The 27,660-nt window shown below is 34.5% G+C and overlaps 1 protein-coding gene across 22 annotated transcripts in view; it reads left to right on the top strand.

The window, feature by feature from the left end:
• ROBO2 (roundabout guidance receptor 2) overlaps positions 1 to 27,660 on the top strand; it is a 1,652,913-nt gene that overhangs the window by 1,527,176 nt on the left and 98,077 nt on the right. For 11 of the 22 annotated variants that reach the window (XM_088794272.1, XM_088794266.1, XM_088794268.1 and 8 more), the window contains exons 6-8: positions 956 to 1,083; positions 5,620 to 5,631; positions 24,066 to 24,190. In XM_088794272.1, the coding sequence (XP_088650398.1) occupies positions 956 to 1,083; positions 5,620 to 5,631; positions 24,066 to 24,190 (265 nt within the window). The remainder of the gene's footprint in view (positions 1 to 955; positions 1,084 to 5,619; positions 5,632 to 24,065; positions 24,191 to 27,660) is intronic. The other 11 variants (XM_088794275.1, XM_074333465.2, XM_074333474.2 and 8 more) reach the window with 1 other exon arrangement.

The following is a 27,660-nucleotide window of genomic DNA, read 5'->3' as shown; positions in this document are numbered from 1 at the left end:
TGGTTTTGCCCTGAAAACAATAGAAAGTCACAGTTAGTTGTGAGCAGACAGAACCAATTAAAGTAATATTTTGAAAATATGTCTTTAACTATGTGGTATGGATGAGGAAGAGAGGCAGTGTGATCAATCAGAAGCTGTTACAAAAATATCTGAGTGAAATAACAAAGGCCATCAGTGAAAATCAACGGGAAAGATCAGATGTGAAAAGAATGAAAATAGCCTCATTATTTTGTTTGTGTAATTGTGATTTCTTAGAATCAAATAAGAGCACATTTTTATACAAGTACTTCAAAAACGTTCATGTTAAAATTTTAGAATTTTTTCTGAACTAGTCTACTTGTTAAACAGAAGTGAGACAATAGTTGCGTGTGAAAGAGTTAATGGTATGCATTTCCAGAAATCACTTCAAGGCATTTTGATGTTTTAAGAGTTAATATTGCTAATTGAAAAAATAATTACCCCTTCTTAATTCTTGTAACCAAGGTCTTTTTCTCAATTTGCCAACAAATAAGAGAATAATTTTCTTCTTTAAATATTTCAGCTATCTTATGTTCAAGTTGCCTAAAAAGATAAATCATATATTTGAACTCACTAACAAATTGAAATATACACTATTTCCTTATTGTGTAATAGTTACCCAAAAAAACAAACAAGCAAACAAAAAAACATGTGGAAGTGCCTTTGATAGTTTGGATGTGGCAAGCCTTGTATACATATATGAAATATAGGTAATTAATAAATATCTGGAGATCAGATATGAAATTAATGATCTTCTTAGCAATATCTTGAATCTAAGCATTGCACTTTATGACTGAATGGTGTGTGTGTGTGTGCGTGTGTGTGTGTTATTTTAAGTCAAATACAGTAGAAAAAGAAAAAAAGATGAAGGTGAATACTTAGTGTTATCTAAATATAACCAAAGCTTTTTAATAAAATCAATTTATATTCTACATAGGTATGACATCAAAGATGATTACACTCTGAGAATTAAAAAGGCCATGAGTACAGATGAAGGCACTTACATGTGTATTGCCGAGAACCGGGTTGGAAAAGTGGAAGCCTCTGCTACCCTCACAGTCCGAGGTAAGAGACTTAAGATGTGAAATATAATTGAACCAACAGACTAATATGCGATTAAATTGGTGAGTGAACTCACAATCAAAATTATAGCTTACATTGTTTTATTACAATGACTAGATTTTGTGTCCCCTATATTATTAATTGAAATACAATTATATTTTATATTTGACTTCAAAGGGATGATCATGTGAAGGGATTCATTTTGTATTTAATAGAGTTAGTATGATTTAAAAATAAATCTTAAAAATAGATAAGACTTACACTAATCTTTTATATTTCCATTGCTTCGAACTCTTTACTTTTTTTTAAATGTTGCTGTATTCGAAAGTACTGTTTTCTGTTTACTAGTTTGTCACTTTATACTAGTAGAATACTGTTTTGAAATTCTCTTTATTTCAGCATTCAAAAAGCAATCTGAAAAAAAACAAACAAAAACACAACAATAAACAATGAACACTGCTTCCAAAGGTGAAAAATGGATGCAAAGGAACTTCCCACATTGAGAAAATCTGATTTAGAGAGTGATTTGTGAAGTTCATTGGCCTTAAATAATTGAAATAGTCAGTGCTGCTCCTGTAATAACTTTCACTTTCTGGGTGTCATGCACTTTCTCAGCCATGGAATAATGTTTGTTCATAGACTCCCTGGAATTGCTTATAAGCGAAAGAATTACTTAACCCTCCAGTGCGCTAGAGTGAATTGACTGGCTTCCTGGGGGTTCCAGTGAGTAAATTACGTAGCCCTAGGTACCAAGTAGCACCCTGTAGACAACTACACATACTCTTGCCACATAGACATTATTCATGGTACTGTATACACTCCAAGAAGTTCAGAGAGCAACAGGCAAGTCCATCCCTGCTCAGTTTTCAGTCTTTCTTCGGATACCATGACTGATGCTGTCTCCTCCTCTCCGCCCGTCCCGATAAGGAGGTCGGCTTCCTGCTGTCAGCCAGGTCTCACTTACATCTCCCCCATGTAGTCATATCTCTCACCCTTGTGCACCTTTGCTCCCAAGAGTTTTCAGAAGATTAGGACAAAGGTTTGGAGGAATTTGCGTTGTTGAGAAATGTGTCAGGAATTCTCAGATTGATTCTCCACCTGGTAAAACATTATTTTTGTCATATCTACAATTTGTGCATCAAATCTTTAAAAAAACTCATCTTCCTCCAAGTAACTATTAGGAGACATACATGCACACTGGGTACTTGGAAAATATTACTGATTTCCATACTTCCCAAACGCTCCATTTCTACTCCACCTGATTTACTTTTTCCCCCCATTCTGGTGTAAACTGAGGTACAAAACAGATTTAGACAAAATTGGAAAGCTGGTTGCTTTAAAACATTTTCATTCCCCATTCAGTAACAGAGCATAAAAAGCTATGATTGTGTACCAATAGAATATATATATACTGATTATATATGATCAAAATCTGAGCCTTTGTAAGTTTCTTTATTACAGTTTATCAACTTTCTCTGTAGGTGACTTTCTGTATGTTAGTTTTTCACTAGGCAGCCCTTTGCAAAAACAATTAACAAATTTCCCCCAAAGTTTGTTTGCTTGTTTGTGTGTGTGTGTGTGTGTGTGTTTCTGAAGTGAATGGAAAAAAAATAAGCCAACGACCAGGAAATGTTCCATTCAAAAAGATATTTGCTGACTAAACAAATGGTGAGAAAATGTGAGCAGTTGTTTGTTTGTGGAAGCTGCAGGATTCCTTTATACTTGAATGCTTGGGTGAATGAGACTTGAAGTGGTCTGTTTGCTTTAAGATCTTTCCCAGCTAATTGTTTTCACAATTTGTTGAAAGTTTCAGGTTTAACATTTCATTAACAAAGCATGCTCCTCAATGGTGGATGTTTGAAGCTAACTTACAAAACTAATAGAAGGAGTTGTTTGTTTTTAATAGGATTTTCTCTTTTTAAATCAGCAAAACTTAAATGGTCTCTTCCCTAATCTGTGTCCTGTTTAGAGTTTAATCGGTACGGTATGTATTTATTACTTGTCTAAGACTGAAACCTCAAAACAGGGTTATAGAAAAAAATATCCAAAATATAATAAAATGTGGAGTAAAATGTTGTTTTAAAATATGTTTTCTTATTGGGAAAAGCAGTTGGGATTTCTCATGCTAAGAGGTTAACAAGGAAAAAACAATATCTTTGACTCTTTTTTTCTGTGCTCATTTTTCAATACACATAAATGAAACGTTCAGCCCGTTCCTGGATTGTTTTATTAGAACAGGGACAACTGACCCAAGAGGCCACATCTATTTTCATCCATTTAATGCAGAGACACAGTTTAGTTTAATTTGCTGATTTTGAAAACATCCACCTGCTGGTATTTTTTCAGGGTGAAATGTTGCTAGTATGTAACAAAGAAAAGAGATTTTATTGTGATGTTTCTGCTAAAATTTTATTGTGATATTCACGTTAGCCAATTGGGGAAAGGAAAAGAAGTTTTATAGTAAAAATCTGAAACAGAGATTTACTCAGTTGTTTTCCACTTCAAAAATATGGTGAAAATAGAGTATAAAATTAAACTTAACCACAAGTAGCTCCTTTTGCTGACTTGACAGACATAAAATTGGAAAGAAATAATGCTAGACAACAAACTTCCTAGCATTTAATATTCTAATCAAATAATTCATGATCAATAGAACTTTTTTAAATGGCTCCAAAATTAGTTCACACAAACTATTCTTATTAGGAAACAAAATTTCCCTCCCATTTTTCAATTGCTCAAACTGGCTTTGCATAAATTAAGACTTCCCTGGAAAAACTATCTGGCTTCTAGAGCAATAAAGTCTTAATTCTTTTGAAATTGCACTGGACTAAATGGAAGAGAAATCTATTTTACTTCTTTAAAACATGATTTCTCACTATGGTTTCTTCTTTTTCTCTGTTTAATATCATAGACTCAAAATACCTTTTTGTTTTTAAAGGAAACTTTATGTTTGTGATTCAGCTAGGGGTGTCACCTGAAAAATGCAAGTTCAAATATAAAAGACAAAGTTATTTTTTTGGGGGGACATTGGCAAAATCAAGAAAAATCTTAAGAGTTAGAAGAAGCCAAAACTGTATCATTTTGGTCTGCTGTTTTGTTTTTGGTTGTTATTTTTATGTACTACACCCTCCCCATCGCCTAAAAGAAAGGAATCCTTGTGCACTGGACAACTTACTTCTCCTCTTGTTATAGTAAACCCGCCATAGACTTGAGAACACACCAGAGTTTCCCTAAGTTCAAATGTTCATACTACTGCTATAATTACTTTATTCTTCTTTGAATTGTCTTAACCTCCCCCTTTTAATTGTAAATAATATTATAAGACCATGATTTTCATATAGAAGCAACTCCAGTATGTTTCAGAGATTGCACCAAGCTAGTATTATGATATTTGTTGAGTGAATGAATGCTTATAAGTACGGTTTCAAGGGCCACATCTATCTCACCATGCCTTTGAGATCATCAAGACGAAAGTACCCATACGTTCTAGAGTCACATTTTATGATTCAGAGCTTTATTCATTGGGATATGGGTGACATACATTTGCAAATAAGTCTATATTTTTAATGTGAGATTTCATAAAAGTTCAAATGCTACTAAATATTTTCCTTCTTCATTCGAGGAATGGAACCATATATTTTATATTTGTCTATTGCTTTTATATAAAGTGGTTTACTATCTAAATTGATTGGCATTATTCTTTTTCAAGAAAGTATTAAGCCTGTGTGTGTGTGTGTGTGTTACAATTTCTGTGCATTAATAACAGGGGCAGCCTCTTACTACTGATTTTAGTGGTTGAAAGTTACGGTATAGTAAAAAATAGTAATAATTTGTTGAAGCAGCAGTTTGAAAGCCATTCCCAGTGTGAACGGAATCAACTTGTCAGTCACTATTTCCTGCCCTCTGCCAGAATAAGAAAAATGCTTAACAGTAGTTAGGGAGCTACTCAGTTGAAATCTCTAAGGATACTCCAACCTATTTGTTATATTTTCATCCACCCTGTCTAGGGATGAAAAGGGATGTGATCTTAACTTCTTACTGGCTGAAAAGCAGCGTCTGGGCTTTTCCTCAGTCCCTGTAATGGTTCTGACTAACCATGCTTAAAATCCAATTGCTATTTAAATCAGACAGTGAGGCCTTCTTTCATTGACATGACATTTGCTAGTCTGTGACTTGAATAGTTATATTCATCAGGTTCTTAACTTGGCGGTAGCACAAGGCTGTTTAACTCTAAACAAGATCTTTGAAATAATTGTAACTATAGTAAGTGATGATGATAAGACTTTACATACAATCCCTCAAATTGCTTATAGATAATCTTGGAATGCAAAATAATTATTTTCTTATTAGAATTACAATTATAACTTTCAATTTTATCAAACTTAGACATCCTATTCAAACGTGAATGATCAGACTAGAAATCACCCTACTGTCCATATTTAAGTGTAACATTACACATCATGCATTCTGATAATTTTCTTTTCTTTTTTTTTTTAATTTCTTTTTTATGTTCTCACCACACCATTGTAATGTCTACAGCTCGCCCTGTTGGTAAGTAGCCATCCTTCTATCCATTTAGCATGACTTTATACAATGCTTCATAACTCATGCACAGTAGAATTTAATGAAATGAAATATATATATTCACCCATGTTAAAATATTACTTGAGGCTGTAAATGTTGCTCCTGATCTTTTCATCTCTTTGATAGATGGTTATGTACTTAGCAATGAACAGGTAACAATTTTCATCTAAAAAATATATGAATGATAACTATTATAAACTGAGGACTTTTCTTAAAGAGAAAAATATAATACTCCCTTTTACTTGCATATATAAAATAATCAATTATTAGTTATGTTTGATATTCAAAAACTTAGTTTCATATGAATTAAATTAAGAAGTTCTATTAATTTATGCCCTTCTTCTGTTTTCACCTTCTTGGAGTCTGTGTTTTTTAAAAGGCATTTTCAACGGCTGCATACTTATTATCTGCATGCATATTTGGACAAAATTTAGTAGAATTCTTTGTTATTATAAGTAGATGCTTACACTAAGAAGAAAAGGGAGGGATGAGCTGTGTTCTTTTGCATGAAAAGTTTGTGATTTTAATATATATCATCCTTCATTTGGCTTTACAAAATTGATGTCAACAGTTTTTGCTTGCAGTGATTTAAGTAGTAATTATTTGTAAACATTTGGAAGATAAATTATTTTCAAATTCATTGATTTAATAACCTTTCTGTATATATCAAAGTTTAGCTTATCTACCAACAGATGTGTTTAAATAAAAGAAATCTTGGCAATTGTGTTATGTGTAAATGAATAGATGGATGCATAAATGGATAGGTGGGTGAATGAGTTAATTTAATACATTGCTTCTTTAATATACCAAGAGATATTTCAGGAAGTTATTCAATTTAACATAGCTTTATAAATGGTCCCTCTAACTTCAAAAACTTTCTTAATATACTGACTTGACATTGTTCATGTATACTGATTCAAATTCATAACATGTTTCCCCCGTTGGTTGAGACACTGACAAACTGTGTTGTTATATGGTGTATTCTTACATGGGTAGATGATACACTAAGTGAACTTTAGTTTCCCTATCTAAATTTTTGCTGGCCATTTCTGAGCAGTACTTCCCCTGTCAGTTATTGAATGTCGTTTATCCTCGAATGGATCAGAATAAACTAGAAAGAATAATGGAGATAATAATACTGACTTATCAAAGCTGTTGTAGGAATGAATTTAGTTAAAGATTGATCATTTACATGACAACATTTAAATGCCAACATTGCTTAACAAATTCCTCATTTCTGAGACCTATATTTGTTCACATTTTAATATTTTTGAAATAGAGGTATGACTTACAATTAATTAGACATACATTTCAGGCATTTTTGGGAAACAATATTAAACTGGTCATGCTTTTCACAGTTGATGTTAGGAAACTGAGGAATATGTTATAGTTTTTAAGCCTCATTTTTTGTATCTATAAAAATTCATATTAATGTGATAATTTTGCATTCTATGGTATGGCATCTAAAATTAAGAAGTGAATGGGAAAGAATGAGGTAAACAACTTTACAAATTAACAGGATAAGTTATAATCTTTACATATTGATTTAAATTATAGATCTTTATATATAGAAACCTTATGGCAATAAACCATGATGACTTGACATATTATTTCACAAGTTCCCAGAACATACAATATGTTAATAATTTCCAATATATTTAAAACTCATGAATAAAAAATACATTGATTAGAAAATGTTATGCACACAGACTATTGAGATGCATTTGTCACCTACAAGGCATTTCAAAGTTATTTCTGTGTCTTATTCTTGTTTTAAATGATTTCTTAAATTCCCATTGGACCGGAACTAAAGAATAGCTTCTTGACACGTTGTACTTTATTCTGGAAAGTCTGTCATTTCATAAATCTATCTCAAATGACTTATGACAATGTTCAGAAATATGAAGAACTATACTTTAAACTTGACAACTACTATTAGTTTTGAAAACTGAATGTTGGATATGTTTTTATTGGATCACCAAAGAAGAGACTGAAAGTAAGGAAATTAGCCTGTTTTTTTCCTTTGCATCAACTTTTTACATCAATTCTAATTCAAGAACTATAGATGTGTCAACATTTATTTTAAGGTCAGAAGATATAAATCAAGTAAAATCATGAATTAAATATTGAAATAATTGAAAACTACATTAATATTAATATTTGTTAGTGGACTAAAATGTGTTTTCAACTTTGAAGCTCTTGCCAATAGCCTTAAGGGTCTTCTACAAAGTAAAAGCGACAGAAAGGGAAGGAAATCCAGAATTTCATTTCAGAATAAATTAGCTGAAGATGTATGTACCAAGTATATAAAATTTAGAGAAAATTTAGGGCGTAGTTCCTGTCTAAAGCTTTCAAATGAAAATTAAAAATATATGAAGATTCTGGAATACTTATAACTTCAGAAACCAATCACTATATTACATACCAGATGAAACTTGGTAATCTGTGTGGAAAGTCCATTTAGCAGCCATTCTAAACCCCCAAATTGGGAGTTTTGTCCAAATGAATGATTCCTATGAGCTGAATTTGAGTTAAAGAATTAGAAGTCCTATATAATTTACAGTTAGAAGAAATACCTTCTGGAATGTACTTTTGAGAGTGTAAGAATAACTCTTGATTTAGAGGCTCCTCAGTCTGGAAAATTTTACTGAAAGCAGACAATCACAGACTTGACACCGGAAGAAAGTATTCTCCAGACATCACTTACTCATCTTCAATGTCATCATCATCTCAGAAAGAGCCCTTTAATCGAAATTCTTTATTTGCTGGTTACCACAAAATCTAGACAAATGCCACTTTGATAATTAAAAACCCACCAGGCTTTCCTGTGGTTTTGCCTTTTTGCTGTTCCAAAGGCACTCTTTGTAGAGAAGCAAAAGGACATCCTAGGACATAGTTAGCTATGAATGCGAAATATTCATTTGTTTATTTGGAAAACTCTTCTGATGAGGGAACTGACAGAAGAAAATGATCTAAATAGGGACAGATATCTTGCTTCCTATACCCATCTGTCTTATTTTCAATTGGAAGTCTTTCCGAAGCTTAAAAATAAAAAAAGAACATCTATTTTAGAGATGGGCAACACATTTTTTCCTAGCAGCAACTCAAAACATGATGAGTAATTTGGAAAAGAACTGTCAAATCTACCAGCTGCTTTGCTCATGAAGCTGAGCTCTGCTCCGTTTTGCCATTTTGTATCTTGTATACCATATGCTGGATGTTGATTGCCTCCAGTATGGAAACCAAAAGCTGATTATATCAGGTGACACTTGTTAAAAACATCAAACACAAACTGACAATACACAACTTGATGGAAGCGTCTAAGTATTTCCTAATTTAGGGACTAAAAAGTATGTTTCCTTCTGATAGAAGGACATAACTGTTCACACAAGAGTTGTAAGTATTGAGAGTTTATAAGTATATGTGTGTATATATATGTGGGTATTTATATGTGTGTGTGTGTGTGTGTGTGTTTATATTTGACGCAAAATTCCCATCTTTTATTATTATTATTTTAAAGAACACACTTCTAAACAGAAATTGTAGGGGCATTTTTCTTTTTCAATCCTGTAGCTGCTTAAATGCAAAAATTAAATATGTTTTCATTTTAGAAAGTTTTGTTTTGAGTTGAAGTAGAGTTTTGTGGTAACATGCTGTAAAGCATTTTATTGAGGCCACCAAGAAGTTCAATAAGAAGAGAGTGATTAAAAAATTCATTCAAGGCAAATTATAAAGCAGACATTATTGAAAGAGTAATGCAACTGATATTTTCAGCACCACCACCCTCCACCCCAGCTTGAAACCTGAAACATTTGGATATTGTCCAGTTTTTTTGTTGTTTGGTATTTTGTTTGTTTGTTTGTTTTGTTTTTATCTTAAAATGCATAGGTATTATGTACGAACCCTTTCATGTCAAGATCCACTTTTCCGCAACAGGCATCTTGAGTGTGTCTTAGAAAGAAACCTATACTTTTACTCCCTGCAGCCTCTCGTCTTTGGACAAGCTGTTACCCCATGACCTGAGGTGATCTCCCTCCTATGAGCGCTTAATGTTTCCTGCGCCTGGTGCTAATTAACTACTTTATGCAGAGTCCCATGTAATTATTATTAAGCATCACGTTTTTCACACATATTTTGATTAAGTAGCAGATAAAAATTGCATTCTGTTTTGTCTTGTATATTCCAACAGAGTTTCCATAATGTGAAAAGTTCTAACATTAATGCTAATTTTTAAAGTGAAAAACATGTCCTGGTTACATCTCATGAGTGGTTTGTTTAGTCACTGACTTGATTCTCTTGGAAGGGCCTTATGTGTTTGACAGTGTCTGTTCATTGTCTCTAAATTGGAAAATAGGTATAAAATTATTGTCATACTTTCTTTTTCTCACACCTTTGTGAAAAGGTTCTATTGCATTGGTATTGAAAGCTACTGAGGTGAAGTCTGAGGTTTCCGGGATATTTTTGCCCTTGGTTGGGTTATGCTTTTACTATATGAATACAAATGTCATCCTTCTTCCATAACTTTGCTGGGTTATATCTTAGTCCTGATCACCCTGCATCTAATAGTCCTAGGACAAACCAAGCTCCTTGAATCTTTACATTTATGCTTTAATTTACACTATTTCAAAATTTTTTTTTTGTTTTGTTTTGTTTATTAAAGTTTATTGGGGTGACAATTGTTAGTAAAATTACATAGATTTCAGGTGTACAATTCTGTATTACATCATCTATAAATCCCACTGTGTGTTCACCACCCAGAGTCAGTTCTCCTTCCATCACTATTATTTGATCCCCCTTACCCTCATCTCCCACCCCCGACCACCATTACCCTCTGGTAACCACTAAACTGTTGTCTGTGTCTATGAGTTTTTGTTTCTGATTTGTTTGTCTTGTTCTTTTCTTGTTTTTAGTTTATATACAACATATCAGTGAAATCATATGGTTCTCTGCTTTTACTGTCTGATTTATCTTGCTTAGCATTATACTTTCAAGATCCATCCATGTTGTCACAAATGTTCCTATATCATCTTTTCTTACCGCCAAATAGTATTCCATTGTGTATATATACCACAATGTCTTTATCCATTCATCTATCGAAGGACATTTTGGTTGTTTCCATGTCTTGGCCACTGTAAATAAAGCTGCAATGAACATTGGAGCACACTTGTCTTTATGTGAAATATCACCTCACCCCAGTCAGAATGGCTATCATCAACAAGACAAATAATGACAAGTGTTGGAGAGGCTGTGGAGAAAAAGGAACCCTCATACACTGTTCGTGGGAATGCAGACTAGTGCAGCCGCTATGGAAGGCAGTGTGGAGGTTCCTCAAAAAATTAAAAATAGAATTACCATATGACCCAGCAATCCCACTCCTGGGTATCTACCCAAAAAATCTGAAAACATTTATACATAAAGACAAGTGTTTTCTTCTGTTTTATCTTTGAATATTCTTTTCTGTTTCACTTCTTTTCTTCAGGAGTTATGTTGGCTTTCCTTTGTTTCAATTCTATATTTGTTAACTTCCTATAATAATTTTGAAGCCATCATTTTTATTTCATATTGTATGATTTATTGATGCCTGTTTGTGACTTCCCTAACTTTCATTGGCAACAATTACTTTTTCTTGTTCCTAAAGTAGATTGTTTCTTTATTTTTATTTTATCTTTTGTTCATTCCTTGCTTGACTATAGCTTTCTTCATCTCCGTTTGTCTTCAGCCCTTTTTTCCCTTTTAGAGGTTTTTGTTTGTTTATTTGTTCTTCTTTCAAAAGAGAGGCCATGTTGTGTATAATTTCATTTAGACTATGGACAACTATTTATTCTAAAGTGTTTCTGTGTTTCCATGGGTAATTCTTAGGAGACTTAGAGTCTTTATCTCCCTGGAGGCCACCTCAAAATTTTATAGTAGACTTGGCTTTTTCTTTCCTTAAATATCTTCTCCCCTGACTTCTGAATTTTAGCTGGATATCTATGAAGTCATGTCTCACATGTCCCAAGTCTCTGGCTCTAGATCTCCTTTTTCCCATCAAAGGATCATGGGATGGGCTTTCACAGTGTTGACAGATAATTTATGTGAAATCAATATTGATAGACGATTGCGTATTGAGGCTAACTGGTGTTCACCATGCTTCTTCATTTTCCTCCTTGGAAATGAAGGACTTGACGATGTTTGGAAGGTATTTCACAGTCTAGGGGGTTGGAGCTATGGTAGTTTTCCCATATTGTTCATTTCTTTTGTTGTGTTCTATAGGAGATAGTACAGCAATAAGCCTTTACTCCATTGCCTTAACCTAAATATCAAAAATCTTAAATACTTATTCATTTTGGAGTCTATTCAAATAAGAACAAAATAAATACTAATCTTGTTAACTTAGTAGTTAAAATTAAAGTACTGTAAATAGCAATAGCAGAATGATATAAATTATCTGGCCTAAAATAGTTTGAGGTTGATATTAAGAGATTTCACTGGCTGTTTCCGAACAGAAATAACATTAACATTCTAGTAATACCTTCTAAGAAAGTAAACATTTTTTCCTTTTATGAGTTATAGTAGTTTGTAGACAGAAAGGTATATGATATATGTATATATCAGAGATATTGTGATGTATACATTATAATATATATTTTACATTATGTATAACTGTGTATATATTATGTATACAGATATATACAACATATGTGTATATATCTTTGTGTATATATACAGATATACATACTGTAAAACATTCATTATGATGTGCTTTACACCTAAATATTGTATGCATGACATTTGAATGACTGCACTACTTATTTAAACATATTGTGTCACTCCAGGGAATAGTGTATAATTAGATTCATTAAAAAATGAACAACCAAATTAAATGAAATTTTGAGTTAAAATATATCGCATTGCCTTTTTAAATCTCTCTCATGGCAAACATTGCTTCCCAGATTTATTGAGGATATCATTTTCATCTGCCCTACAAAACTATTAGCTCTTTGTCAGTAAATACATTGTTGTATTTATCTTTCTCCTGCCTGTAGGTCTAGCATAACACTTACATGTGGTAGGGGGATGTCAAATGTTGGTGCAGTTAATTGATACACACATATGCATACATAGGTAATAGTTGCCTAGAAAATGTTTATGCAAGCAGCTTTAGATAGTGCTATAAAAAGATTAAGCAACATTAATGGAAACAGGCCAATCACATAGTACCCATTCTGTTAGTAAGAGATAAAATACAACAAAAAAAGGCACTAATGAGTTAGGATGGTGCCTTACTAAGCGTGTAATTAATGTTATTAAGAAACATTGCAGTTGCATATTAAAATTCCGTTAACTAAGCAACCCTTCAGCATCAGTACATTTGTTTCTTGGTTGCAAGTTTTTTGTTTTTGTTTTTTTTTCCTGATTGGCATCTTCATGCAATTTTTTTTTCTCAAAAAATGAGATAATGGGATGTGATCAGGCTTCGTGGTTTAGCTGGAGTGCTGACATGACAGTTCTGGCAAGTTGACAGGTTAAGTGAGTGGAAATGGATGTCTTGTCTCACCGTTTACTTGAAGAGCCATTTTTAATCTATAGATTTTCCTTCCTTACCCCCAGACTTACATCCTCCCCTCTACCTCAATATGAGAAGTCTAGTTTTCCCAATTTAGCATTGGGAAAGAATTTTTTTCACCACTCTTTGAACTAGTCTCCTTCTGCTGGTGAAAAAGTGAAATTTTTATAAAAACAGTAATATAGGTATTACTTTGTATAATAATTTATTAGATTTATATTAATAGTGTTTTTCTTGAGAACAGTTCCTTAAAGGAAACAAACTTTATGTATTACATTATAATAAATAATCATAATTTATATTAAATTTAATTATAAATTATATTTCTTATTACATTATTATTATAGTATTTTAGTAAGGAAAGAAAGTAGAAAAGCAAAGCTACTACTAGTAAAGGACAAAATAATATGGAAAAATGTGATTTATAATTCAAAGTCTGTTTAAAATTTTGACAAATTTTCTAAGGAGTTCTCAACTTACAACTTTTGTAAAATTTAAAAGTTCTATAAAATTTACACATTGATGCTCAAACTGGTTACCTAGTTACATGATTTTCCGTGTTTACCTATAATTTAAGTGAAATCTGTTTCAATAATCTGAAATATAATAAAGTTTAAAACAGGGGTGTCCAAACTTTTTTCAATGGTTTTCACCAAGGGCCATATGCGGTAAAATACACAAACAGCCAGGCCACTCACTTGAGGTGAAGTATGTATTGCCTCACCTGATTTATTTAAGTAAACTAAACATATTTTTGGAATTTGCGGGCCAATTTATTTAAGTAAACTAAACATATTTTTGGAATTTGCGGGCCAATTAACAATGGATTGCGAGCCGCAGTTGTCCCGTGGGCCGCAGTTTGGACACCCCTGGTTTAAAATGATCTGTGTACATATCCAACTTAGTTACTTTATGAGTTAACTATTACATTTATTGTAATACAGAAATATTTAATACCATTAGAGGATTTACTTGGACTCGCTAAAGCTAATAAAGACCATTTACATGGAAATACATGATTTCACTAATATAATCCTTCAGTTTAGGAAGCACACTGACCTGGACTGGCAAAAGTGGCAATGAAGCTAGGTGAGGGTAATGGTGCAACACTGCAGTATGGAAAACTCGTATCTTTAACATAATGCACATAGTTTTCCCTCTGTGAGGAACAACCCCACCGCCCACCCTCCTCTTTTACCTCAAACAATTTCTCACACTCTCTTTTTCTCTCTTTTTCTTTCTTAATGCTTTCCCCAACTGTTGGGAACAGACTGAGTCAAGTTACTCTCATTTGATGGGACGTCATCCTGTATTACAACATTTATTATGTTCTTCTTGTTGTATCATGCTCGATTGTTTTCATGTGAGTGTCCTCTGGTAGGCAGTAAGTTCCAGAAGACAGAGATTTTAGTACCATCAGAACTGGACACAAAAATCAGCACATTTTTGCTTAAAATAATTAGTAGTAGTATGAGTTAAAGTGCCAACCAGTATCTGAATTCATTTGTAGCACAAATTTATTACTGTGATGTTTTCCAGTATTGCTTTTGGTCATAAATAAGTTAAGGCCAATTACAAAATGGCTACATGGGTATAGCTGTTTACTATAAAAGTGTTCTTATGCACTTGCCTATGAGATACAAAAATGCAACACAGTTTGAACTAAATGAGATTGATCTTTTCAAAGTCATTCTATACACTCTATAATAGTAGAAGCATTTCATTCTGATATTTACATCATTCCTTTTGAGATAGGAGCATATTATGTGTGACTATAAATTAAAGAAAATGGTTTTAACTACTATCACAAAATACACACATACTTTTGTGTGTCTGTGTCACACTTACCACCAAAACTCAGTACGTTTGATCCCTCCTTGGAATCGCTTTCGCAGTTAGTATATATGTCAACTTAGAAGGTCACATATATTTTATAATCTCATTATGTAATACATTTGACTAACATCATGGCCTTCTTTAGTCATTAGATTTTGAATAGCTATGAGTTACTTTTAGTTTAGGTATTATATGAACTCTCAAAATTAGTCTTCTCACAATCAAAAAATTTCATAAAACTGGTTAAAAATGTAGAGTAATTGCTGCATAATTGCAATGCATCTCTACTCATATGATGATTGAGTGCAATTTGTTTATGTGAGACCTCTCATTGGTAGAGAGTCGAAAGCGAAGTCTGAAAGATGGAGAAGCTAAAGATTGTGATTCACTGTAGTCATTCTATTTTCTCTGACCACTTACTTTACTTTCCATATTAATGAAAGCAGTTAACCATTTAGAGCTTTCTCTGGTTCATTTCAACATTGAAAAAGCAATTATTGTTGAAAGAAACGGTATAGATATTGATTTTTATCATGGAAAAAGGATTCTTAATATTAACTGAAAGTAAGGTTCTGGCTGAGAAAAAAACATATCACTTATCTGGAAGAGCTGTTACTATGGACTCAGTAAGAAAATGGTTAATTGGAAAGGTAGGTAATGTAGCAATTTCAACATTTATTCTCCTTGAAAATAGTGACAAATAATATGTGATTAAACTGGCTTTATAAAAATGAGCATTTTAAATCATATATTCCTAAATTGTTTTCCATTATAAATGCATTGCTTAATCTGAGACAAATTATTTGTTAATAGCTTCAAATCAAATATTTTATGATATTATGCATTTCCAATATTATTAACAGACACTCTTTTGAAATCAAGTGAAGTGTTAAATAGTAAAAATTAAATAGAATTAAATAAGTTGAAGAAACAATCATTTATCAATTAGAAGCCAACCTGTTCTGATTATAAATTAAGTAAACATCTCTTACTTTGACGCTGTATTGCATTTTAATGAAGTGACTTCTGGTTTCTGTTTCTTTTTGGTGGAGTAAGCCTATTTACTAATTTTCTGTAGGACTTTCTAGAATTGGTTGTTACGCAATGCTTATATTTTTCCATATTATTTTTGTCACTATGGGATGGTGACTACTCACTTACAGTCTTTGGGTCACAAATTTTCAATTTAGTGTAGGGGGACTTCTGTACAGAGGGATATATCAGAATCAGTTAGAAGATTTTTTTCAAATGACGTATTTTTTTTGTCATCCCTCCACCTAAATTACTACAATAGTGAGCCACTATCACTGGTGGAAATGTGTCATATCTGTCCACTGTGAAGAGATGAAAAAAACACACAGAGTATTTACTTTAGATCAAGAATTATTTTTTTTATTTTTATTTCCCATTCCAAGGCATTCATTCAGTGCTGAGTATTTGGGGCTTTTCCAGGCCAAATGAAAGCGCCATTTCAGTACGAAGTGGTAGGTAGCACTGCATACCAGTGAGAGCTTTCTACTTGTGAAACCGGAGGCCAAGGAGTCCAAGGCTCGTGCTGCCTGTGCCACTCAGCCAATACACCCACACAGGAGCTGGGCCGTAGACCAAGCGTTTATTATCAGAGCACCTGTGATCTGCAAAGGCAGTGGATTAACACCTCCGAAAACTGCCTTACATTCTCAGAACAGCCTGGGATATTTAAAGGAAAATCTGGGCATTCCTCCAGAGACTACGTGATGGTTCCAGGGGTCTGCATGGAAGCTTCCCTCAGGTGATGTGACTCTCCATCTTGGTCATCAACCCAGGAGCAGTGGTGACAGAAACCTGGAAAGAATACTAAGCCATAGAGATTGTGATCAGTAAGCGTGGATGTATTGTGATCGTAAGCAAGGTCTGTTGTGATCAGTAAGCAAGGGATATTATGATCATAAGCAAGCACAAGTTTCAGGGTAATTATTTAAAGCAAGTGTCATGCGGGGGACCCTGCTCGCTGCGCCATTTGTCGTGCGGGGCGACCTGCGGGGTCTCTGCTTCCGCTCCCCATACAAGAACGCAGGATATGGTGAGGCCAAAAAGGAACACCCACGGAGCCATAGATGGGGGAGTCATACCACTATATTCTCTCTGGCGGCACTATACTCTCACTGGAGGCTGGATCCACACTGTCCGCAAACCGCCATCCACACTTGCCAGCCCAGCCGCCATCTTCTTGCTAGCCCCCGTTCTTCCTCTCTTCTCTCTTTTTCTCTCTCTCTGCTAGCATAGCCACAGCAGTTATATTAGTGGCCAATGGCTCACTGGTTACAGCTGACGGCCAACTAGCCACAGCTGATGGCCATCCAATCACATTGATGGCCATTTACTACCTGAGCCAGCACCTGTCTATGTGAGGCCGAGAGCCTGGAAACTTCTTTCTGGGGCTCTGCCCCCACAGCAAGGAACTGGACAGGGGATGTTTCAAGCTCAAACCGCAAGGAGGGGTTTTTCCAATTGTTAAGCCATAGGGCAAGGAGATTGCAAGGCAGGGACATTTCAAGGCCCCTTTTCTGGGGGTCCCAACCGGACCCTGTTTCACTTGAACTAAGGAAGCAAGATACATAGACAGAGGTAAAAAATAGAGAAACAAGGCAATGGAAACAAGATCAAGTACCTTTAAGTAGGAAGAACACAAGAAAAGTATAACAATAGCGTGTGTTCAGTTAATTGCTATGGACAATCAGATCAAAGGGGAATAGACATCAATGTGGGTTAATGGCAAGAACAAGCAAATACATATGTGAGCGACTGAAAGGAGACTGGCCTGCTGAAATGCTGAAGCTAGTTTGGGGACAAGTGAGTACCAGGATGGTAAAATCTTGAGCCAGTTGGTGGAAGTCAAATTGCTACACTGAGGACAATATTTTGCAAGCACAGCAATGACAAGCAATAGAAAAGGAACTGTAGGCTTTTGAAGAATTATTTGTAAAAAGTATACTTAACAAAGGTTGCACTTACAGGTAGTACAGAAAGAACAAGATCATAGATTTTATGATCTTTATGCTATTTTAATATGAAAGCAATTATTCAGGAACAACATAATGCTATGATTTTAACATTATACAATATTGAAAAGCATACCATATAATTTCACCCTTCTTTTTGGGAATAGACACAACAAATTCTCAGTCAGATCATGGTTTGAAGTGAACCGAATTGCTGTAGCAGCTAGCTAGCTCAGTGTTTAAGAGGTCCAGCTATGGCAGCATATGAACCTGAAGTCACACCTGTCTTCCAAACTATTGCTTTAATCTTTAAACACCCTGTGTACCCCTTATAAGATTCAGTTTACATCAGAATGGTCTTCACATCAGAATGGTAATAGTTAAGACAAAGGGCTCTTTGAATATTATATAAGGTAATGCCTGAGGATTGTTTAACACACTCCCAGGCACTTAGTATGCACTCAATTAATGTTAATTATTGTTGTTGCATTAAGCAGTTTTTGACTCAGCAAATCTTTCACACAAGCAGATGATGGAAAAGTGTACTTTCTAAACAAGCTTATAGAATATATTAGAATTTAACAAGCAAAACATATTAAATAACAAAAATGTTATTTTCTACTTGAGTTTAAGAAACAAAGTTCAGAATGTTTGTTATTACAAAACAAGAAGCTTATTCACTCAGGCACAAAAATTATACCCAAACAAAGAGAGCCGCTGAGTGTGCCTGTAACCGCCTTGTCACAATTAATGTATGCGACCCCTGCCTGACTGGCTCCACATTCATGCCTGCCATAGAAAGTCATATTTTCCTGAAAAGAACAATTCTGAACATGATGTGATTAACCTTTAGGGTCCTGCATCCCCTCATCTCCAAGCCCACCTCATGCGTGGCCTGTGCTTTCTACTCATGTTCAGCTACCTGATTTCCATATCACCCACTCACTCTCACCAGCGGACATTAGCATAACAGAGCTGTAGTGTGACTTTGAAGGCAGCTTAGGCTGAACGCAATATCAAAGCATCATTTAGCAGAAATCAAATCTCATTTACGGGGCATTGTATTTCAATTCTCAAAAACAGTTTCAAGGGAACAGTACCAGACCGCTAATTTTAATTGACCTTTTTATATCTGGGTGCACTTCCTTGGAAATCACACGACATCCTTATAGAGCTGTTGTTTCTAACTTGTGTCGATTGAATACTGAATGTACCACTGTTTTCTTCATCTCATTTCTTCTTATAGCTGCAGCAATAAGATATAATCACTTAACAGATTAAGCAAGTAGCTTATTGCATCATAGCTACAAAAGATTTGTCTAACGTTTTTGGGTTTTAGAGAGGATATAAATACATATTTTATAGTCTTATGTCTTTGAAATATATAAGAGAATTTCCATTTCTATAACTAGCATATTCTTCTGGAGTTTATAACTCAACCTCTTTAATTTACGTTGCATTTAAATGTATGTTTTGAATTGTCATCTTGAGGACCTGATCACGTTTTTTTACATATACATATATTTCACGAGAGACATCACAGAAAATTCGTTTTCTCTATGGCACGCTTTGTGATGTTGTGCAGTGTAGATACAATGCCCCCTCTCTGCCTGCTCCCTCCCACTGGTGCCATCCGCTAAGGACTGTCTTTTCAAACTGTTTTCCCTGCCACCGGGCAGAAATACTGGAACTGGGAAGTGTTCTCAGAAGAATTATTGATGTCGTTTTTTTCATTTTAAAACCTCAAAAATAAATTCCTTCAGCTGATATCCCTTCTCCCTTCACAGAAGATTGCAATATAGATCTTTGGCAGAGAGAGCCTACAGAAGTACAGACGGTGATCGATACAATTTATTTTGGTGGTCCAACTTCAGATGACGATAGGAAAGGATGGACATTTTCAGAGATTTGAATACTCTTTCAATCTTTTGCTTTGATAAATGCTTTAATGTTCTTTTTAGTTTTTTTAATTTATTATTATTATTATTTTAATGGTAAGGTGATTCCAGTCTCAGGGAGATTAGTCTGACTTCAGTTCTGGTAACAGGAAACTATTTGGTACATGAGAAATGCAGTGTATTTATAACTTGGAATAAAAGTACAATATAAATAAGCATCACATGAAAGACTATTTCATAGCATGATTAAACCAAATGCAGACAGCGTATTGTTCGAGGTCTTTAAAAATTTAGCATTGGGTAAAAACTCAAGAAATGATCATTTCATGCTGTTTTTAATTATATCATTAGTGGCAAATACTAGATTATGATGTTGCAGAATTCCTTTGCCCTTTACGAGTTCTGAAGAAATGTTCTTTTCAGTTACTGTTATGAATAGCAATTCTCAACTGAACTTATTGCCCCACCTTGCTGTGGTTTTCCAGCCGTTTCTCCTTTAGAAAGAGGATTCTTTCTAAAACACAAATCTTATGTTATATTTGTTGCATAAACATCTTTGAACAGAATTCCATTCTTTTCAGGCAAAATTTAAGCTCCGTTAACATCAGTTATCTAGCTCTACCCATGTCACTTCTGTATCCCTGATTTTATTCTTAAAATCATGTACACCCCCCTAACACATCGAGTTCCACGGGCCTGGTGTCTGTTTCTCTGTGTTCCATGAGAGCTTTCTCGTCTTCATCCATTGAACTCTTAGTTGTACATCAGAACGTAACCGAAGTGTGGCTATCTGTCCTCTTCTTTCCTCATCCCTGATCTAGTTTCCTGCCTTTCCACACTTTCTTCCCCAGTGCTCTCTGCATTTTCTATTACTATAAAAATCATAGTCTACTGTATTTGTTTTTATTTATTTTCTTAGAAGTCTCCACCATAGACCAGATCAACTTTTTATCTGGCTTTCCATCCTCTGCACCAAGCAGACTGTCTCATAATTTGTAGTTAATCAATATATTTTGAATGAGTAAATGGATGAATCGTATCTTTTCAGAAAAGTAGACACATCGATGTGGTCATTTGCCAGTTCTTATTTTGGGGACTGTGTTTTAGCAGCTGTGTTAAAATTGTAGGATCTGGATTCCAAAAGCATTTTGCAAAATCACTCATCTGCGATAAATTTTTTAAAAACTTGAAAAAGCAAATTCAAAGAATTTATGTGAAGTAATTTAAATTACTTCTGGCCCAAAGCAGTACAAATGAACTAATAAGCTGAATATGTGACTTTTATTAAAGACTGTTAGCTGATTTTAACTAAATTGACTTTTGATTTTTGATAATGAGATAGAAGCTAAATTACTCAATACTTATTGCTTAGTGTCCCTATTGTCATTAAACTTGGCTTTCATAGGGTTACTAAGAAATAAAGACTATACATTGAATTTTTAACTTTTCCTTAATAGATATAATTTTTCTTGGTTAGTACAGATGATAGAGACCAATCTGAAATCTTTGTTGGTATAAATAACTGGAGATTTCACATCTCTACTGAAAAATGGGCACTGCAGTGTTTTAAGAGTTGTTCCTAAAGTAGTTTTGTAACATTGATTTAAAATATCACTCTTATTAGAAAACATGGAAACAAGCAAACAAAAAAAATCAATGTATCTGCTGATTCATTGGAATTGTGTAGAAATAACAAGAAGACTGTAAAAAGCAAGTAATCTCCTGAAAATGCAAGACAACATAAACCACAATCTGTTCAAATAGATCCATAAATCTGAGTTCTCCATCCTGTTAAACTGAGTCTTCTGTTATCTATAGTTATAGAAGAAAATCTCACTTAGTAGATTTATTCCTTCTGTCCCTGGGGTGTGTGTTGAATGTGTTGAATTAGGAGACAGTATAATGGAACATCAGAAAATAAGTCACTACAAATCTCAGTGATTTTTTTTTTTTTTTTTTTTTAATGCTGCTGCTGTTTCTATGCTAGCATTCTTGTAAAAATGAGTGATTGGCTGCATATTTGAGGCTACCCTCCATTTTCTCCATTATTGGACCTGTACTCATATACTCCTGAAGGATTGAAAGAATTCCGGGTAAAGGCCTTTCTTTACTGAATGTCGCTTGTTGTTAGACTTCTTTCGAGTTCAAATTTTAGGACCGTTGCCATGTACACCAAATTCTAAAAACTAGAGTTGATTTAATTTTTTTTTCTTGGTCTTACATTTTCTTGCATGAGCAATGAGTTAGAGTGGAAACAGATGATTAGCAAAGCCATGAAATAAATCAACATGCTGTTTTCCTTCAACAAGGGTGGTTTTGGTAGGAAGAAGACGTCCTTGGGAAAACTTCCACTTTTACTGTGTACAGTCATTCACTTTTTTTCTCTTTACAATTAGCCCCCAATTTAAATCAGGACTTTCTTAGGATTTTTACCCACATTCTGTTATTTTCTTTTCTATTGGAGTGAATTGCATCAAGGCCTCATTATCTTCACCTGCACCATTTTGCTAGTCTTCCAACCAGACTCCCTACTTTGTTGACTAAGCCACCTTCCTCCCAAGCTGTACTACATTCATCAGATGGTTAAAGCTTCCACATTTTTTGCTTTGTGTCTATTACTCCTCAGTTCAGAAAGAGTCAGAATGAAAACCCCAGTTTGGCTTCTAGGGATATTCTTAGCCTGCATCCACATCTCTCTTTTGTAGCCAATGATGTTAACACAATTGGGACCCTCTATTCCTGTGTGATTGCACATTGTCCACTAGATGCGTTTTTGCTTCCTACTCTTTACTCAGTGAAGTCTTTGTTTGGAATGTATTCATTTCTCCACTTATGGAAATGCCACGCTTTCCGCAAAATCCCTGTAAGGTGTGCTTCCTACATAAAGTCTTTCACAGCTAAGAGAACATAATGGGACCCCTCTCTCTTGGAGTCTTATCACATTTATTATATGTTTTATAAATAAGTGCTCCTCCGCTGTGCTCTGAGAGCACCTTCATCCTAGAATTTACCATAGTCTTAGACAATTGTTTCCTTAGAAAGTTTTGCTGTTGTTGTTACCATATGTTTTGTACTTTCCATTAGACTATGAGATCCCTGGTGGCTGCATGATCAATGCTTTTTATCTGTATATCTTTAGGGCCTAGTAGGGGAACATAGTCATTATCTGACTAATGCTTATTTATCTAAATGAAAGGAATTAAATAGAATCAACCACTTTCATACATTTCTTTATATTATTTCCCCTCGTATGTAATCCCCATCTCTTCCATTCTTCAATGTCTTCAACACTTCAACTTTAGTTCTGGAATATAAACATTTTTGAGAATAGAGATCAAATTTATGCCTTCTGGTATCCCCGTGCCTAGTACAGTGTCTTGTAAATATTACAAACACAATCAGTATTTGTCAGTAGATTGATTTCACAGGAAGGAGATGTTTGAGTAATGGAGTGATTCTTTTCTATCTTTATTTATTCAAAACACAAAACCAAATTGGAAAACCATGTTTTTCCTTAGAAAGCAAAATAAGTCAGACAGAAAAAGTCGAGAATGATATGACTTCACTCATATGATATAACTGAAAGCAACAAAGGAACAAGACACACAAACAAAGAAACAAAAAGTCATAGACTCAGACAACAGTTTAATGGTTACCAGAAGGTAAGGGGGGAGGGGATGGTAGATGAGGGTAAAGGGGATCCAATCTATGGTCATGGAAGGAGAACTGACTCTGGGTGGTGGACTTACACCAATGTGATATAGAGATGATGTATTATACAAATGTAAACTTGAAACCTATATAATTTCACTAACCATTATCACCACCAATAAATGCAATTTTAAAAAAGAATATTATGAAAACTATATTTTTCTATGCAACTATATGGGCTATGAGACTACAATGAACATTTAAAACGTTTCTACTAATAAATATACTTCTTTCCTCACCTGTGATAGAGTGCTCTTTTCCTCTCCCCATTGTGTCTTGAGAAATGCTTAAAAATTAATCAAAAACTGTCGCCTCTGTCTGGCACTGAGCAATATACCTAGTACCAGATTTTCCCTTTGATATCTTTTTATTTTTTATTTTTATGTCAATGGTTTATATTTACACACTTTCTTTCCTTTTAAATTATAGCTCCTCCACAGTTTGTGGTTAGGCCAAGAGATCAGATTGTTGCTCAAGGTCGAACAGTGACATTTCCCTGTGAAACCAAAGGAAACCCACAGCCAGCTGTTTTTTGGCAAAAGGAAGGCAGCCAGGTGAGTGTCAGCCTCAACTGCTGTTCTGAAATCTCTGAACTTCCCCTGTCTCTGGTGCGCCCCAAAGTTTGCCTTACCTTTCTTGTTATCAATGTTGAATTTATTTTATTTCTAAAAAAGAAACCAACTAATTCTAAAATAAGTAGGAGGCAGATGTTCTAATATAGCATTCTTTATTTTTTAGTGTTAATTTTCTAAAAACCTGTGTCTTATATAGCATAAATACAATTCTGTGTAACTAAATTATCTTTAAAAATCTAACCAAAACCTCTGCAGCTACTTAAAATCCGTGAACAGAGAGTAATTTTGCTTTCTTGCACTGAGCTACGTTTGGATGATAAAGTGACTCAGACACATAAAGCACTTCGAACATCCTGGGCACATAGAAAACACTCCAAATATATTTCATTATTAAATGGACTAGAAACCAATTTCAATATCCTTTCCTAGATAGAGTGTATAAATAACTTTTCTTTATCATTATGTTAAGCATGCTTCCATTTAAGAGTGAGAGAAATATTTACTTCCATCGTGCTTTCTGAATTCCTTCGTAGTGGGGTTGCACAGGAAATAACACATCATATACCAGAAGGAACCAACACTGGTTTGATCTTTCCTCTTCCTTGGTTTGTCCCCTCTTGGCAATATGTCTTCTCAGACAGTCTGCTGAAAGTCTTGGATACAGTACTTTTCTCCATTAAGACTCGATCTAAACTTGGACAAACAGTCTCTAGGTTCTGAGGCTATGAATGAAACTTCCAATTTAAGCCAGAACAGAAATTGTGTTCTTGGTCTAAGAATTTATTTGTGTCTTTCTGAGGGACCTAGAGATACTTTTGTTCTAGATGTTCCAGAACCATCCAAGGAGGCGTGTAGTTCTCAGGAAGATACCTGTTGGTACTCCTCCTCAACACCCTCTGTTGTTAGTCCAATTTCTGGAAGAATTTCCTGGGGAATAATGGAAACCATGATTAAAAGTCTCAGGAAATCTAAAAATTTAGCCAGAAATTTTGGGAATGTCTTAGACTTTACAAAGAGAACCTGTTGATCAGAACTCATATGTGATTATCTGGGTAGAGAGGCAGCAGAAAGTTTCCCTCAGTCATCATCTTTAATTGTTGCAAGTTCCTATATATCCCTGTACTACCGCAAGCTAGCAATTTTAACAACTCAATATGGATGAGCAAATTGTCTATTCCTTTCCTCAATGTTGCTTTTTGGAGTCGCTTCCCCTATGATTTGGGGAATAAAAAGGTGGTGATGAGATGATGAGGTAAAGTGCTGGCCACTGCCTTACCCCACCTCAGAAGTGTTCCAGGCCTTAATTCTCATTTTTTTTTTTTTTTTTCAGTTAGGAACTATAAAATAGGTTCCTACTCATAGAGTGCCTTGATTCTTTACTTAAAACTGGCTATCGGATGAAAACATCACAAACTCTAAAGTGAGTGTAAAGCAACATGACATAGTTATAACACACTTGTGCGCATACACACACACACACACCCCAAATCCTGAAAAAGGAAAGAATTCTAAAGTCATTTCCCTCTCGTGATTGTACAATCTATGTAGCACTATTTATCTTCACTGAAATTCATTTTGTTAATCTAAAATATGAGGATAATACATTTTACTTCACATGAGTTATGAAGATTTCATGATTAAGTTAGTTTATATGCAAATGTGTATTACACATTTATGAAGGTCAACAAGGTGCTGTTTCTAGCATCTAGTTAGAAATGGGGATAATGCCGCATGCAACTGCCTCCCATTGTATCTTGGCTGAAGCAGCAGGTGTATGCTTCTGCTCAGGTTAAGGCTACCAGGGCCTGACCTGAGGCCTCCCTCTGCTGACCAGCTCTGAGGAGAGGCTCAGTCACACTCTGGCCACCTCTGCCCAGACCCCCATGTGCCTGAGAAGGCGGTGACGGGTGAACCCCTAAGAGCCTTGGGAGATTGGCCTGATTCTGCCTCCTGCATGTAGCTCCCTCCCTCCACCCATATGGGAGCTGTGGTCCATAAATGTTACTCCCACAAGTTGCTGATAGTAAATATAATGATATAGATATTTGTTTATAAATGATATAAGTCAAATGATGTAAAGCAATTGGATTGTTGCAAATTTACACTTTAAATCTATATATTGAGTCAAATCCCTTTATAACATGCCTTGTTATTACATAGATACAGCTATCTCATGTGTCAATTACATGCCCTAAAATAGCTCCAGGTTGATATAAGATGTTGCATAAAATGCGTCTTGGTCCTGTGGCCCAATAAACATGATGTTTAAATATGCTACAATGTATTTTAATGGCTTTTAAAGAAGAAATGATGAAATAACACTAAAGTATGTGTTTTCCTGTTATTTGACAAAGTGGTTTATAATTCCAGAGATATTAATCTCTGGAAAAAATTTTCCCATTAGGTAATTTGATTTGATTATAACTTTAGGTCTTTTTTTTTTTTCCTTCACCTATCTTCCTCACATCAGACGGGGTGGGGGAGAGAGAATGTGAATGAGAACAAAAGAGAAGTGCTTGTAAATTTACAAATCATGAATTGAGGTCTTAGGAAAAATAAATTGGTCTTACTCTCTCCAGTATCCAATTGTTACAGTGATCTATGACTATCCATCAGTAGAGAGAGTTAAGAGCCTGGACTTAATGGTCCATATTCCTCAATATGTGCTGATAATGCCAATTAGCACTAATAGGATACCCAGGCACTTCAAGGTAAGAAGAGCTCTGTAAAATTCCTGGGTTTTACTTGCAGTCCATTTTCTTTTGCCTATGTCATACAAGCAAGGAATAGAGATGATGGGTTTACCTCAATCATATGCCATTTTCCATGTCAACGAATCATTTAGAAGCTGGGCTGATATTACACTGTTGAGGAAGAGATCCCAGAGAGAATTAAGCCCATCTGATGTATTAGTGCTATGTAAATTAGTATTATAATGGCTAATTGTAGGAAAGTGCACACTTTGAGTTATTGTATCATTTTCAAGTGGCTTTAAAATTTAGACCCTTCTCTTTCAGATGGTTTATTTCAGTAATATAGTTGGATTCCACAGGAGAATTAGCTTGTTCTGAAATTATGTTTCATATGTATAAAAATACCTAGGCTTATACAGGAATGCAAATTTTATAAAAGGGCAGTAACATTTTGAAATTATATCCCTGACATGCTAGCAAACATCACTTCTTTTAGAAAGGATTTAACAACATGGTAATGTTTATGTAAAGTGGGCTTATAGTGTCACACTCGAATCTAATAAAGTGGACATCCATCATGTTGCAATAAAGAGAAGAGTTTCTAATTAAAGTAGGACATCATTCTCAGGATTAAAGTCATTTAGCGTAATTGAAAAGTGTTAATACCCTATTCTATCCTCTTTCATTGGTATTACTTCAAGGGTAAAAAACATTTTAAGGTGAAAATGTGTCTTATGCCTTTAATTGAGTGTTATT

This window comes from Rhinolophus sinicus, chromosome 17 (genome assembly GCF_057876585.1).
Source record: "Rhinolophus sinicus isolate RSI-liver-muscle chromosome 17, RSI-T2T, whole genome shotgun sequence".
NCBI lineage: Eukaryota > Metazoa > Chordata > Mammalia > Chiroptera > Rhinolophidae > Rhinolophus > Rhinolophus sinicus.
This window is presented reverse-complemented; position numbering and strand designations above follow the sequence as displayed.